The sequence below is a fragment of the Nothobranchius furzeri genome, chromosome 8 (genome assembly GCF_043380555.1).
Source record: "Nothobranchius furzeri strain GRZ-AD chromosome 8, NfurGRZ-RIMD1, whole genome shotgun sequence".
Lineage (NCBI taxonomy): Eukaryota > Metazoa > Chordata > Actinopteri > Cyprinodontiformes > Nothobranchiidae > Nothobranchius > Nothobranchius furzeri.
Window position 1 is genome coordinate 57251545 of NC_091748.1, and position 16637 is coordinate 57268181.

Sequence of the window (16637 nt, forward strand, 5' to 3'; positions counted from 1 at the left end):
AACGTCACAGGAGTGCACTGCTGAATGCAGTTCCACTAACATCCACATGGTGTGCTCTCTGCAGCATTCTCTGTGCTAGTCTGGCAACCCAGGCTAAAAAATATACATCATTTAGTTCGGCAACGCTCCATTGACTGTTCTCATTGTGGGGCGGGTTCTACCATTGTCTTTCAAACGATGTCTGCATGCTACCGGACAATGAACAACGTGACATACTCACCACAAAGGATGTCAGTAAACAAGGCAGTCTGCTGTTGAAGAGCGCAAACATACATCCTTCTTCTAAATAAAGGACTTGAATACATCCATCTGCTCCTGATTCTAATAAAACCCAAGCCCAAATAGTCCAACATTGATGTAAAAGCTGTTTCAAATGAGCTTGTTCCACTTCGTTGCATCATCCCGCCCAGCAGACAAATCGAGGGCCCTGATTGGCCCACTAAGCCAATAGAGCGCTGTGGTTGGCCCACAAAGCAGATAGATCAGTTTGAAACCCCTATGAATATACCCCAGAGTGCTGTTGGTGGCTGCAGAGGTTCCCAAGGAGCGTTCCTAGTTCACTAGGCCAACGCCGTGCAGCTTTAAGGTCAGGTTAGTCGTGCCGTTTTTGCTGTTGTTGGATCCACTTTGCCAAACAAGATCTGGTTGAGTTATTGTTTCCTTCGTGTGTCTGCACTAGTTTGTTAAAACTCATCTTGTTTAGAAATTAAGTCGGTAGAAATGTTTCAAAATAAAAACGTTTACATGTTTAATTTTCAGAGCTTGTAAGTGAGGACAGCCATTCCTCGGTGACAACTGAGTCCAGTTTAAACCCAGAGAAACCAGCCTCTCAGCAGCTGGGAGGTCCAGCAGGCTCAGCACAACCTGCTCCAGCCTCTGAAACCTCTTTGGCCTCCATTCAGACCAGCCTTGAAGATTACACTCAGGACTTTACCTCAGAGTCACCGCCACCCGGCAGTAAAGTATGAAGAAGTGTTTTCTTTCATACTGTTTGTGTTGTCAGTTTGAACGTGACTTTTAGAGGGCTTCCTAATTCGCTAAATGTTTGTTGTGAAACAACCACAGGTGTTTTTAGCATTAATTTTTAACCTCAACATAAATAATGCATGCATTCCTCTGATCACGCTGTCTAACTCTGATGTAATTTCCTGTAGTAATAAATCTCTCTCTTTCCACCCTTGCTTCCTACTACTGTCTCTTCTTTAAAGTCATCTCTCCTCAAAGCCGGTCATAGCCCTGCTGCGTCTTCAGAAGGCAGCGGTACAACCAAGATGCAACTCCGTTCCACCTCCCAGACACCAAGTGAGGTTCTCCCTCAGCCTCTCGACTCCCCCACAGCCACGCAGTCTGGTGAGTTACCTTTGAGAGAAACGTTCACACTATTCAGTCAAGTTTGTCATAAGGAGTGGTCGAAAGAGTTGACAGAATGCAGCTGGCACTTTGTAGTTGGGCATAAAGCGATTCTGCTAGAGATGCATTATGAAAGCACTTCACTGATCCTTAACCTGCTTAGCCATGGGCTAGGAAAGGCAAAAGCTGCATTGTACGTGCTTGTCCTTGTTTCGTTGCTGCATGTTCTATTCATTTCATTCACTTTTAAACCACAGTATAAACCCCTAACCTTGTTAACACTCAGTTCATTGTTGATAAAACTCTCCTTGTAAAGAAAATGTACAGTAATTCCCCCAAAAATGTGTCTGAGTGGGCTAATGTTGGATTAGCCTTTGCTAACATGGGTCAGGCACACACGAGCTGTAATTTATCACCTGAATTTTCCCACAGAGAACATTTCAGACCAGAGCGATATTGAGGGTCGTATCAAGGCACTGAAAGAAGAGCTCAGAAGACGGAAATTTATGGCCTACCAGCTGAAGAAGGAGCAGAAGAAACGTCACAAGGAGCGGCTGAAAGCTCAGGAGGCGAGTCTGTTGAAACAGCTCGAGGTAAGCATGGAAGTCTGGATTGTATTTGAACATAAATACACAATAGTCAAAAACATTTTCAATTTAAGATGTTCTCACAGCTTGTGGTTTGGTTTTCAGAACTATAACAACTTCATTGAGAAAACAAAGGCGGAACTAAGCGAGGAACTGGATTCCTCACCTGAAGCCAAGCCGCAAGTCAAAGATTTCAACTTGGTTTTGGAGCAGTCCTCTACTAAACCTCCTCTACACGGGTACTGAAGTGAACCTCAAACATGATGCTCAGACAACCTAATTAAAAATCATCATTTAAACCAAACACTTCTTTTTTAGGTCTGAAACCCAGAGAAGCTCTGACAGGACACTAGTCGATGCATCATTAGATCACAGTAAGTGATTTATATTTATCGTAGCTGTTATTAATCACATACATCATTTATAATATTTTAAAAGCATTGCAGTGAAATATCCCAGTAATAATGCAGCTTTTCTGCTCTGATAGGTACCTCCCCTCAGCCTAACCACGTCAGATCTGCTTCTGAAACGCTCCCTGAAGACTCTTTAACTCTGGCTGACCAGAACAGACCAGAGCTTGTAACACCAGAGCAGAGGAGCCACCATTCAGACTCTATTTTAACTCCTTTGTCCAAGGTGGAGTCTGAGGATCAGAACATCATGTCTGAACTTGGATCTGAAATTCAGGAGGAGTTGGACGTGGAAGTAAGCTCCAGGTCCGCGGACGAACATTCTCACCATCTTCTTATAATTGATAAAGAACGCACACTTGATTCCCAGGAGAACCTTGCTACACCTGAACATGTTTCCCTGGCTTTAGATGAAGAACATGATGGTTTTACACCAGAGAAATTAGAGCAGAATGCACAAACGAAGCAAAGTAAAATATCTGAAGCAGAAGAAGCTTTTGCGCCAAACACTGACGCCTCTCCTGCTGTGGATCTGGAAGTTTCACCACATTCAAGAAACGCCTCTTCATCCAGTGAGCACCCCCACTCTCCTAAGTCAGTAGCTTCCTTTTCAAATAAGGAAGTGATCATGAAGGACAGTGATGTTTCTCTTACAGCGGATGGTTATCATGATGACTTTGAGTCGATGAGTTCTTCACCCACAGAAAAGCCTAAATCCAAACCTGAGTTGCATGACGACCACAATGATGTGGTAGAGGAAGACATACCAGAGGAGATGAGTCAGCGTTCTGATGTAAGTGAGCAAAGCAATCAGTCAGAGATGCTGTTAGATCTCCACCAACACAAAGGAGATGAGGATGAAAAGGAGGCTTTTTCCAGCCAAGAGCCATCCATCACTCTTCAGCAGACGTCTCCTCTGGCTGTTAAAGATGAAATGCCAGGTTTTACCATCGGAGATCGAGTTCTTGTTGGGGGTTTTCAGTCTGGCACTCTCAGGTTCAAAGGGCCAACCCGTTTTGCCAATGGCTTCTGGGCAGGCGTGGAATTGGACCAATCAGAGGGCAGCAACAATGGCACGTATGATGGAGTGGTGTACTTCCAGTGTGAGGAGTGCCATGGCATCTTTGCTCCTCCAGACAAAATCGCACACCTTCCAGACAAGTTTGAACTCTATGCTGGTACCGTGGAGGACGAGGACTTGTTCTTTGAAGACTTGCCTAATAAAAGTGGGAATAAACAGAAAAAAGTGATTTCCCTAAAACAAGAAAATGTGGAAAACAATAATACGAAAGTGTATCCTAAAGATTGTGAGCATAGGGATACAAAGGTTACAGAGAAGGGCAATCAAGCTCCACGTAAGGAAAAATCCCACTTGAATTCCCAACTACCCAAAGAATTAACACATCTGATTTCTAATGGAAACACAGATGACATAAGTTTAGATTTAGGCAATACATCACATGCTTTAATCATCTCAGACATGGATGAAGGTGAGCTAGTGAAGCAGAACAACAAGGAGACAACCATCAGTGAGAGAAATCATTCAGATTCTCAGAAACCTTCAAGTCCTCCTGATTTTGCCCCAAAAATCAATGATAAAGAACAACAGAACAAAGATTTGCTCAACTCATTCTCAGATAAACTCATCCACAACTTTGTCAAAGACGCCGTTCAGCAGTTTGCTGACATCAAAAAAGTTAAAGAGCAGAAGATCAAAACTGCCAACGCTTTGAACGGAGACTTGTTTGGTGAAAATAACGAGGACGAAAGTTGGATCTTTTCTGTCAAACAAAAGGATGATCTGCCCTTTTTTTTACCAGTGGAAAAAGAAAAGCTGTCCTCTCCAGAGCTCTGTAACCAACCAGTGAGTGTTTCTCTCCTTCTTTGAAACATAACATTTACTTTCTTTTTGTTGGGTAACTAATAACTTGTAAGGATGCAGATTACATGTTCAGTCGTGACTTGAACTGTGAGAAAACAGCTGTGACATTATCAAGCCCTGGCAAATAGACTTTATGTAACCTGGGGGGTGTACAGCTAAAGTCCAACGTTATGTTGACAGACTATTGAATTTCTCAGTTACAGCTGAAAACTCCTCTATCCTTAACAGTAATACGATAATAAATCTTCAAAGTATACAAGTATAAAATGGCTTTAGTTCTTGAAAATTGCAAATTCATGTATAAGTTTTTAGGAAATTCACAATTTATAACTGCCTGAAAATCATTATTTTTGTTTTGTTTAAATAGGAGAGCCCAGTTTTGGGAGCCAGTGGTCAGGAGGAGCTTGCTAAGCGTTTAGCAGAGCTTGAACTGAGCCGTGAGTTGGTGGATGATTTTGGTGATGATCAGGACTGGTTTGATGAGGACTTTGGCCTCAGTTCACGTAGAAAACAGCAAAAACAGAAAGAAGAGGAGGCAAAGCCGGGATGTGAACGTGGGAAGTCACCTGGACCACTCATGGGAGGGATTGTTTCATCACTAGGTGGAGAACCGCAGATGAAAACTCCACCTAGGCCTGAGCTGCCTCTCCCCTTGCCTCCCAAACTTCCTGAGCAGCCTGCCATGGTTGTGCCCCATTCAGCCAAAGAGGTAGAGAAAATGATCTATGCTGCCACACTGGAGATCTGGGAAGCCTACGACCTGGGGAGGGAGGGAGCTCCAACTCTTGAACATCTGCCAAACCCAACTCCTTCTTTGGATTATCTTGGGAAAGGATCTAACAACAAAGACCAGGACGCCATCTCCAGCCATAGTTACAGAAAGGTAACAAGTTGGGAAAGTCTCAGTAACAAAAATAGACAAACAGTACATGACTGTGTATCTGAATTTGCACTAAAATACAACAAAAATGTACTTTCTAATGTTTTAAACCCAGTTTCAGCTGCACCATTGTGTATATTTCATTTAAATAATTTACATTCAAGTGCTGTCGCACAGAAGATGCCAATATCTTTTTCTCCTGTTCATTTTGAAGGCCGTGTTTGATCTAACGTGGGAGATACTTCAGGAGATCTACGCTGAAGATCCCAACACTGATCAGCCTCAGTGGGTCAAACCACGTCAAGCCAAGTCCTCCTCCATCCACAGAGTCAAGACGTCTGGAGATGTCAACACAGTCCAGGTGAAGTTCTGCAGAGAGAAAATAACCCACAGTGATGGTTTCTTAATGACTTCATTTAGACGCTTTAGAAGTTGCTCTTAAATTAATGACTATGTTTAAGCCCTGTTCACCCAACATGATAATCGTGTTGATTTGTGGCCTGAGTATCCCCTTTGTATGAAATAACACCATTATCTTTATTTTTTGTATCACTGAACAGGAATTTGTTACAGCAGAAGTCCTGAAGCTGTATGGCCTGACCCGAGATCAGAACCAGAAAAGTGACTGGCAGAAGATGCTCAAATTTGGCAGAAAGAAGCGGGACAGAGTCGATCACATTCTGGTAGGTATCAAGTTTAATCATGTTTAGGGTGTTTTTTGTGTGTTTTTCCCCAAACTGCAGCAGTTATCGTTGGAAAATAGCTAGTTTTTATTTTCAGAACATAATAGAAGTAAAAAAACGTCTATTCTGTTCTTCGTACACAAGCTTCTAGCTTGGCCTGTCAGACCCCTCTGTTTAATTCTGCACAGAGAAAGGGTCTGGGAACTCTCCTATTCAAATAACCCCACCCCTGAGAATTCTAACTCAGCCAATCAGCGCTGAGCAGCGTACATCACACACCACAACGCCGAGTTTGTCACAAACTCGAGACTGAAGCGGAGTTCACTGCGGCTCTTTCGTTTGTTCTAAATGACTTTGACACGTCTTTAAAACAACAAAAGGTAGAAGCACCAAAAGCCTTTCTTCTAAAGAAAGATGTTTGCGCTGTCGCCAGATGCCATTTTTGACTACAGCTAACAAACTACAGCGTTGCGCTGTAAAGTCGGTATTTCCATCTTTTTTCTGATTGGTTACTTTTTAGCTGGGTAGTCCCGCCCCTCAAGTGTCTCTCTGCCTGTGAGTTACCAGACTCGTTCTCTGTGCAGAATTAAACAGAGGACGAGTCTGGCAGGCCAGGCTGACAAGCTTCACCAGGTACAGTTGTGGTCAGAAGTTTACATACACTTGTAAAAAATATAATATAATGGCTCTACTGAGTGTCCCGTTATTTCTAAAACTCTGATTTTTCTCTGATAGAGTGACTGGAACAGATACTTCTTTGTCACAAAAAACATTCATGAAGTTTGGTTCTTTAATGTCTTTATTATGGGTTAACAGAGAAAAGTGATCACATTTGCTGGGTCACAAATATACATACTGCAGTGCTAATATTTGGTTACATGTCCCTTAGCCATTTTCACTTCAATTAGGCGCTTTTGGTAGCCATCCACAAGCTTCTGGCAAGCTTCTGGTTGAATCTTTGACCACTCCTCTTGACAACTCTAGATGTGACAGTAATTCTGTTGTTTTCCAGGTTCAGGAGCTCCACGAGGAAGAGGCCCAGTGGGTAAACTATGATGAGGATGAACTGTTTGTCAAGCTGCAGCTGGCAGACAGCATCTTTGATGCTTTGCTGAAGGACACAGCCGATGCCTTCACACTCATTTCTAATAAGAGAGCCAAAAGAGGCACGCTCTCTTGACCACATAGCATTTAGGACACTTGTTTTTTTTTTCTCACCTCCTTGAAATCCAAACAACCTTGTGCACCTTCGGACTCCACCAGCTCATTTTCCAGCAGCAACCCTCTGAGGCCTTCAGTTCCAGTGTTTCCTGTCTGTGACGTTCTTGTGCTGAATTTGCTTCAGCCAACTGTAGTCTTGGTTAAATTGTTTGACACACAAAACACCTCTGAAGTGATCCAGCCTTTCTAAACCTGGACACCTTCTAGTCTCAGATCTCACCTCCTGGGCCTGGTCCTTGAGTTGAGTGTGCTGATGGGACGGACTGAGCAGTCAGTAAGCATGAGAGAGTCCATAATTGCTGCTAAGCTTATTACTCCACTGTGGACATTAATATAACATCCACTCAGAACAGCAATATACTGTTAAATTTGAAGTCTTACAAAGAGGCTGAAACAAAAGTAGCAATGACTACATAGTGCAATTCATGTTTTTAATGGTAAAATTTGGGATTTCATGTCCATATTCGGTGGCAATCACAGCCTTTTCTATTCACCATCCTTTTATTTGATCTGAGCTGACAGATTTGTGTCTGCAACAGCAGCACACCACGTGCTGAAGGTAAATAAATGAACATTTTGGCTCTAAAGTCTTATTTGTTTTCACCAAGATGCTAATTGGCATTAGTGTTTTGCTACATTGGAGGTGTGTTAGAAACAGCCCAACGAAGGTCACTCAATGTGAACATGAAACCCTTCCTTTGTTATTGATTACAGATATGGTGAGACTGCACTGTGGGGATACGTGGAACTTTTTTCATCCTTAAATTATTTATTGTTGGAAAGTGTTGGATGAAAGGAGCTTTCTGAATTGTAAACGATCTCATCAACAAATAGAAACGATATACTTTAACCCTTGTGTTGAGAAAATCTAAAATCATTGATAAAGCACAAATCTTAATGTGAATATAACAATACCTTATGTGGGAGAAATCAGAGAAAGGAGAAAATGTTCAGTGTTTTAAGTTTTAAAATTAATCGTTATCTGAGATTGTTTGTGCAACGCTATTTTTGGCCACAATTGTCTATAGGTGGTCAATGCAATCACTGCGTCCCACTTCTGTGTTGTAACCAACTACACTTATAGGTGGATAGGAAATAACCTGAAATCACATCAAATTGAGCAAATGTTTAGGTTTTTAAGAGTTTGGGTGACAGTGTAGTGGTGAAGTATGGAAGTGGGACACAGAAGGCTTGGTAAAAGACTTGACTTGATGTATATATGTTATAAATGAAACCGTATTGAAATGCTGGGTTTGAGCCTCTCTGGAGCTAAAGTTCATTTGTTTTCTCAGACCATAGAATCCATGTGTTTCTGTATCACTGTGGTAGGGGTCTGTAGCAGAGCGTTTGTGCAGAAACTCGACCGTTTTGGAGCAGCACAGTTGCATGCTCTATCTGTTGTGGAACATTGTGCTTTACATCAATCAGCAAGCTGAAACAAGCCTTATAACTCACCCCAACAGTGTACTCTTAACGGTAGTTCTTGTCCATGTTCCATTTAAGTGCCTCTTTAAGTTCCACTTCACTTATTAGTAATTATGTTGGATCTCTCAACATCTTTCGGACCTGTTTCTTTGGTTTCTGCTGTAAATAACCTACAAATCGCTGCTCTTCCTTCTTGCCAGCCCTTCAGTTCTCTGCCTTATCTCTCTTTCATGCCTTTACCGTAACAATATAGTGAAGGTTTTCCAAACCCTCCCACGCCTCAGCGAGAGGAAGTGTTTGACCAAAACAAGACTAAACATTACCTGCTGTTTATAAAGTCTACTGTACGCATGTGGACACAGGTTATGATTATATTAATGTACTTTGAGGAGCAAGTTTCTGGACAGAGCACACGCAGGAGTGGCTCCAGCCTGCCGGTTGGACCGTGTGAGTCATTGAGCAGGTGTAGCTGAGCACGTATCTAAGGGCTTATTTACATCCACTGTCACTGCTGCTTTGATCCAACTAAACTTGTAGAAACGCTACGGTGAGCTCGCTGCTCCTCAGCGACTGTTTTCAAACAAAAGTGACCTTAAACTCTATTTTTCTTCTTCTGCCAATGTTGTAACTGTTTCTAAGGTGTTCAGAAAAACATTTGATACCGATATCTTCATGCTGTAGGACTTGTAAGTCTGGTCTAAAGGCACATGCAACTTTAGTGGCGACGTGATTCGTATTTTAGAACGATTTTCTGCAAAGCTTTATTGAAAAATCCAAGTATTGTCCTTTAAATTGATTGTAAGTGGGATGAAGTAGAGTCTTCCTTCTGTAACTATGCAGTACCTGCTCGTCCTCAATGTTTTAATGTGCAGGCTGAACAGCTTTAGCCTCTGCTGTAGTTAAAGAAATTGTCTCTTAGCTCTGAGCTGTTCGCTGTAGATCCACTGATCTAAGGTCAGCTTTCTTTATAAGGCAATAGAATAGTAAAATATTTGGCTTAATTAGGAAACCATATTAATATTGATACAAATTATTTATCAAATAGATCACCCCATTCTGAAAGATTTTGACTATTTAATAATAATGTCCAGTTGTTTATTTCTCTAATGGGTGTAAATATGCTGTCTGTCCAGTTTGACCCTCTTGTTACTGTAACCATGAAGATGTAAAATAAACATTGTTTACTTTGCAAATATGTACATAGTATATATTTGTTAACTAAATGGAATTTGAAACTGTAAATAAAGTTGTTTGTACAGGAAGGTGTGCTCTTCTCCTGGTTTTAAATGTGGGGTAGAAATGCGTGTAAAAATTCACCACAAGTTGTTTTAGTGTCTGCAGCCAAACCAGGAAGTCTCGCCTCATGTTTGGTTTTTAGAACTAAACTCAGATGTTGCGGTTTGTCTGTTGATGTGTGAAAAGGGTGCATGAATGTGGCCGTGAGAGGGTTGTGTTTAAGAGGGCTACGTTTGTGTCAAATCATTTATGTCTGAATGTTCAAAGTTAATTTGTCTATAGGAAGTAAGCTGACAGCATCAAAGACAGCAGTACTGAAACATTTTAGATTTATATCTTAAATTGATTGTATCTCATTGAAGGTATTCTGTCTTACAAATGTCACATTTCCACACATGCTAACCCAAGGAACTGATGTATGAATCACAGATTATGTTTACCGTAATTTCCAGACTATAGAGCGCACCTCAATATAAGCCACACCGGGCTAAAAGCCGCAGATATCCACTGAATTGAAAATGTTTAACTGAACTGATCAGTATCAAACAAAACAGAGAAGTTATTGATTAGTTTATTCATCGTCCTGCGCACTGAAACCACTGAAGTCATCTTCAGTGTCGGAGTTGAACAGCCTCATAAGAGTTTCGTCACATACCTTTTCTGTGGCGATGTCAGTGTCGCTCTCCGTGTTGCTGTCATCATCCCGATGGTGAAGCTGGGAAAAGAAGCAGCACCGTTTTACTGTGAAAAAAATCCTCCTGGGTGCTTTCACTTAGCACTCCTTTAACCATTCCTTCATTAGACTTTCCAGCATCCATCCTTTCTGGTTGACTAAAGCCGCACCTCATTATAAGCCGCATGGTTCAAAGCGTGGGAAAAAGTAGTGGCTTAGTCCAGAAAATACGGTACATCATCTTTTCCTGGTTTTTCCTTGCAGCTAGCTTTAGGAGGACTGCTGCAGATGTTCCTGAGTTTTTCTACATTTTATAAATTGATGAGTCTAGACTAGAGATTCATAAACTTTAGCTAATACTCATTTTGGTTTAGAAAGCAGATAACCAAATACTGTGCACTTATTTTCAGCCTCTCTTTGTTCTCATTTTTAAAAGTAAGCTGCTGGCAAATGTTTTTTAGAGGGGACATATGAAAACCTCATCTTTTGCATCTACAGCATTTGTGCTGCCATCTCTACTGCCTCTGTAAACATTCAAAACAAGAAGATAAATAAATCCGTCTTCTGTCTTGGTATTAGTTTCTGTAGGTTTTAGGAATTATGTGCCTTGTGGGCGATGGTGGCACAGGAGTTTAATGCTCGCCCTGTAATCGGAAGGTTACAGGTTCGAGCCCTGCTCAGTCTGTTGATGTTGTGTCCTTGGGCAAGACACTGAACCAACCTTTCCTGCTGGTGGTGGTCGGAGGGACCAATGGTGCCTGTGTACGGCAGACTCCCATCTGTCAGTGTGCCCCAGGGCAGCTGTGGCTAGAATGTAGCTCATCTCCACCAGGGTGTGAATGGGTGAATGACTGATTGTATTGTACATCATCTTGGGGGGTTCCAGGACTCTATGAGGGGCTATTTCAAATACAGGCCATTTACCATTAAAACCTACCATTTAAAAAGCAGACCCCCCAATGTGCCAGAGACAGCTGTCCCAGGAGGAGCAGCGGCTCTACTCTGAGCCCCTCTCGGATATTTGAGTGTCTCAGCTTATAGCAGCCTGAGTGGGGATGGGTGGGCATAGCCTGCTCCAGCTTGTTTTCTTAAAGCAAGTGTGTAATATTTTTCCTTGTTTGCCATCTAATTCTGTGTATCACATTCACAAATTTGTTCTTTTTCACTAATTTTTCTCATTATAATATTAGCCATCAAAGTCTGACTGTTGTATTTCAATACATATAGTCAGATCCATAAACATTGGGACATCGACACAATGCTAACATATTTGGCTCTATACACCACCACAATGGATATCAAATGAAACGAACAAGATGTGCTTTAAATGCAGATTGTCAGCTTTTATTTGAGGGTTTTTACATCCAAATCAGGTGAACGGTGTAGGAATCACAACAGTTTGCATATGTGCCTCCCACTAGTTAAGGGACCAAAAGTAATGGGACAGAATAAGAACCATAAATCAAACTTATACATTTCAATACTTGGTTGCAAATCCTTTGCAGTCAATTACAGCCTGAAGTCTGGAACACACAGACATCACCAGACGTTGGGTTTCATCCCTGGTGATGCTCTGCCAGGCCTCTACTGCAACAGTCTTCAGTTCCTGCTTGTTCCTGGGGCATTTTCCCTTCAGTTTTGTCTTCAGCACGTGAATGCATGCTCAATTGGATTCAGGTCAGGTGATTGACTAGGCCATTGCAAACCAATCCACTTCTTTCCCTTCAAAAACCCATTGGTTGCTTTTGCAGTATGCTTTGGGTCATTGTCCATCTGCACTGTGAAGCGCCGTCCAATGAGTTCTGAGGCATTTGGCTGAATATGAGCAGATAATATTGCCCGAAACACTTCAGAATCCATCGTGCTACTTTTGTCAGCAGTCACATCATCAATAAATACAAGAGAACCAGTTCCACTGGCAGCCATACATGCCCACGCCATGACACTTCCAGCACCATGCTTCACTGATGAGGTGGTATGCTTAGGATCATGAGCAGTTCCTTTCCATCTCCATGCTCTTCTCTTCCCATCACTCTGGTACAAGTTGATCTTGGTCTCATCTGTCCATACGATGTTGTTCCAGAACTGTGAAGGCTTTTTTAGATGTTGTTTGGCAAACTCTAATCTGGCCTTCCTGTTTTTGGGGCTCACCAATGGTTTACATCTTGTGGTGAACCCTCTGTATTCACACTGGTGGAGTCTTCTCTTGATCGTTGACTTTGACACAGATACACCTACGTCCTGGAGAGTGTTCTTGATCTGGCCAACTGTTGTGAAGGGTGTTTTCTTCACCAGGGAAAGGATTCTTCAGTCATCCACCACAGTTGTTTTCTGTGGTTTTCCGGGTCTTTTGGTGTTGCTGAGCTCACCGGTGTGTTCCTTCTTTTTGAGAATGTTCCAAACTGTTGTTTTGGCCACGCCTAATATTTTTGCTATCACACTGATAGGTTTCTTTTGTTTTTGCAGCCTAATGATGGCTTGCTTCACTGGTAGTGACAGCTCTTTGGCTCTCATCTTGACAGTTGACAACAACAGATTCCAAATGCAAATAGCACACTTGAAATGAACTCTGGACCTTTTATCTGCTCATTGTAATTGGGATAATGAGGGAATAACACACACCTGGCCATGGAACAGCTGAGAAGCCAATTGTCCCATTACTTTTGGTCCCTTAACAAGTGGGAGGCACATATGCAAACTGTTGTAATTCCTACACCGTTCACCTGATTTGGATGCAGTGGCGGCTCCAGAAATTATTTTTTGCAGGTGCTATGAAGGCCAGAAGGCTGAGAAGGAGGTGTCGAGGATGATCATTGTTCTCTAAAACACCTTCAACACTAGCAAATACACATGCGTGCACAAAACCTCAACAACACCTGAAACAATCATTAATATACATCATAAACATATGAACAATCGCTGACTTTTCCATGAAATCATAAACACATACAGCCACACACAAAACCATCTATCCAGGGAGTGCAGAATTATTAGGCAAGTTGTATTTTTGAGGAATAATTTTATTGTTGAACAACAACCATGTTCTCAATGAACCCAAAAAAACTCATTAATATCAAAGCTGAATGTTTTTGGAAGTAGTTTTTAGTTTTAGCTATTTTAGGGGGATATCTGTGTGTGCATGTGACTATTACTGTGCATAATTATTAGGCAACTTAACAAAAAACAAATATACCCATTTCAATTATTTATTTTTTACCGTGAAACCAATATAACATCTCCACATTCCCAAATATACATTTCTGACATTCAAAAACAAATCAGCGACCAATATAGCCACCTTTCTTTGCAAGGACACTCAAAAGCCTGCCATCCATGGATTCTGTCAGTGTTTTGATCTGTTCACCATCAACATTGCATGCAGCAGCAACCACAGCCTCCCAGACACTGTTCAGAGAGGTGTACCATTTTCCCTCCTTGTAAATCTCACATTTGATGATGGACCACAGGTTCTCAATGGGGTTCAGATCAGGTGAACAAGGAGGCCATGTCATTAGTTTTTCTTCTTTTATACCCTTTCTTGCCAGCCACGCTGTGGAGTACTTGGACGTGTGTGATGGAGCATTGTCCTGCATGAAAATCATGTTTTTTCTTGAAGGATGCAGACTTCTAAATGTACCGCTGCTTGAAGAAGGTGTCTTCCAGAAACTGGCAGTAGGACTGGGAGTTGAGCTTGACTCCATCCTCAACCCGAAAAGGCCCCACAAGCTCATTTTTGATTATACTAGCCCAAACCAGTACTCCTCCTCCACCTTGCTGGCCTCTGAGTCGGACTGGAGCTCTCTGCCCTTTACCAATCCAGCCACGGGCCCGCCCATCCATCTGGCCCATCAAGACTCACTCTCATCTCATCAGTCCATCAAACCTTAGAAAAATCAGTCTTGAGATATTTCTTGGCCCAGTCTTGACGTTTCAGCTTGTGTGTCTTGTTCAGTGGTGGTCGTCTTTCAGCCTTTCTTACCTTGGCCATGTCTCTGAGTATTGCACACCTTGTGCTTTTGGGCACTCCAGTGATGTTGCAGCTCTGAAATATGGCCAGACTGGTGGCAAGCGGCATCTTGGCAGCTGCTCGCTTGACTTTTCTCAGTTCATGGGCAGTTATTTTGTGCCTTGGTTTTTCCACACGCTTCTTGCGACCCTGTTGACTATTTTGAATGAAACGCTTGATTGTTCGATGATCACGCTTCAGAAGCTTTGCAATTTTAAGACTGCTGCATTCCTCTGCAAGATATCTCCCTTTTTTTGACCTTTCTGAGCCTGTCAAGTCCTTCTTTTGACCCATTTTGCCAAAGGAAAGGAAGTTGCCTAATAATTATGCACACCTGATATAGGGTGTTGATGTCATTAGACCACACCCCTTCTCATTACAGAGATGCATATCACCTAATATGCTTAATTGGTAGTAGGCTTTCCAGCCTATACCGCTTGGAGTAAGACAACATGCATGAAGAGGATGATGTGGACACAATACTCATTTGCCTAATAATTCTGCACTCCCTGTAGCGTTGCAAGGTTAGCTGGTTCTGGTTCTTTATGTGGCAGCATTCTTGGTTTGGGGAAATTCTGCTCCTTCTCCCTGAGTAGCTTGCCCATCTCTAACTTGATCGCTGGATTGAAGACTGAAAGTCATTTTTAACTGTGGCGGTGCACACACGACCACAAGGGGCAGGGAGACGAGAGATGCAGCAGGCGTGTTTGACGTGGCAGCAGCTGCAAATGATCAGACCCACTATACATATATTCACACACGGACAGAGAGCTCTCTGGTCCCTGAGAGAGACGCTAACGGGTAGCAGAAATGGTAACATGCAGACAGTTGAAAGCTGGTGTGTGGTGCTTTCACGTTGCCTTTTTGATGCGTGTGGGCAACTGTGGCTGCAACACCTGCTCTGAACTGTGTGGTGCTAAGGAGTTGAACACACCAGGCTTTAAGTGACAGAGGCCCGAAAGGGCTCATTCAGGAAGGTACTGAAACTGAAGCAAAGCTGCTGAAATAGAGGGATTTAAGAACTTCATGAGCATGTTTGTATTGGCCACAGGACTAAAAAAGTCATGCAGGTTAGACAGACAGAAATACTTTGAGTCTAAATATTCAAACAAGTTTAGATTTTAGTTGCATTTAGCTTTAAAGCTGTTTTTTCCTTATTTTCTGAAACACAGTTATCAAACATGTATGCGTATAAAACCATGACAAGTGACGGGGAAAGATCAAATAATCAACAAAAAGGAATATAGCGTTTTATTTCAATAGTATTTTTGGATGAGAAGTTCAGAGACGCATCAGACAGATGCTGTAAAACAGCGTTAACGTTGTTTCCTGCTTTATTTTACGTCTCTGATTATTCTGACTGAAGCGACCTGCAGGAACCTCTCAGCGTTTGGGGTATTTAGCTCTCCGGTGGGAGGATCCTCGGAGCCTGCTGACCGTCAAACCAGGAGGAGGGAATTAAAAGTTGTGAAGTTTCTGACAGGCAGCCAGAGAGTCACGGTAAGCGGCTCTGAGGAGGAAGATGGCGCGGCGCTGCGCCACGTCTCGGTGGTTCACCGACATTTATCCCGTCTTCTTGTGTTTGTGGCTCTATGTTCCGTGCCCCGCGGAGACCGGACTGTACACCGCCTCCGACCAGATCTTGTTGTTGTCTCGGGAGAACGTGGACTCGGTTCTGGTGAACTCCACCGCTGCGATGGTTGTGGAGTTTTACGCGTCGTGGTGCGGACACTGCGTCGCCTTCTCTCCGTTTTACAAAAAGCTGGCCAGAGATACCAAAGGTCGGTATGGATCTGATTCTGCAGGCCGAGTTGACCTGAAACCTTCAAAAACCTCCTGTCCGACTTCCTTTCTGCTGCTTGTACAGCTGTGAAAAACAACAATCATGTTTTTTTTAAGGGAAAACAGTTTTTTTACTAACATACTTTATACCCGATGGTCCATTTTTAATGGACAAGTTAAAAGTTTTGTGAGATTAAATTTTTTAATCTACTTTCTCTCGCTTCATAAGATAAACCAGTTAAATGGTCTCACGTGTTTCTAGAATTTCCATCACTCATTTTAGCTCTTAAAATATTTCAAAGTGCCTCATTTCTGGCTGAACAGCAGGAAGTTCCAAGTTTTTAACTCTTCCTACTTTATTTTTAAACACTAAGCATTTTAAAATGTTTTGAAGCTTCATTCTTAACTTTTTTGGGAGTTGTTTTGAAAAGACAAGCCATCAAAAGGTCTGAATTGTCCTTTTTTTTTTTGTCTGCCTGGGGCCACAGCAGGCTGCTGTTCC

General features: G+C 42.3%; 2 protein-coding genes across 4 annotated transcripts in view; both read left to right on the top strand.

The window, feature by feature from the left end:
* Positions 1-9700, top strand: part of cep350 (centrosomal protein 350) — a 49042-nt gene extending 39342 nt beyond the window's left edge. For all 3 annotated transcript variants that reach the window (XM_015971319.3, XM_054752371.2, XM_015971320.3), the window contains 10 exons: positions 760-962; positions 1209-1350; positions 1783-1943; positions 2043-2176; positions 2256-2311; positions 2425-4211; positions 4597-5112; positions 5324-5470; positions 5670-5792; positions 6805-9700. In XM_015971319.3, coding sequence (XP_015826805.3) covers positions 760-962; positions 1209-1350; positions 1783-1943; positions 2043-2176; positions 2256-2311; positions 2425-4211; positions 4597-5112; positions 5324-5470; positions 5670-5792; positions 6805-6972 — 3437 coding nt within the window. In that variant the 3' untranslated portion in view covers positions 6973-9700. The remainder of the gene's footprint in view (positions 1-759; positions 963-1208; positions 1351-1782; positions 1944-2042; positions 2177-2255; positions 2312-2424; positions 4212-4596; positions 5113-5323; positions 5471-5669; positions 5793-6804) is intronic.
* A 6114-nt stretch (positions 9701-15814) lies between these two features.
* qsox1 (quiescin Q6 sulfhydryl oxidase 1) overlaps positions 15815-16637 on the top strand; it is a 47246-nt gene continuing 46423 nt past the window's right edge. The window contains exon 1 of the mRNA XM_015971318.3: positions 15815-16134. Coding sequence (XP_015826804.3) covers positions 15876-16134 — 259 coding nt within the window. The 5' untranslated portion in view covers positions 15815-15875. The remainder of the gene's footprint in view (positions 16135-16637) is intronic.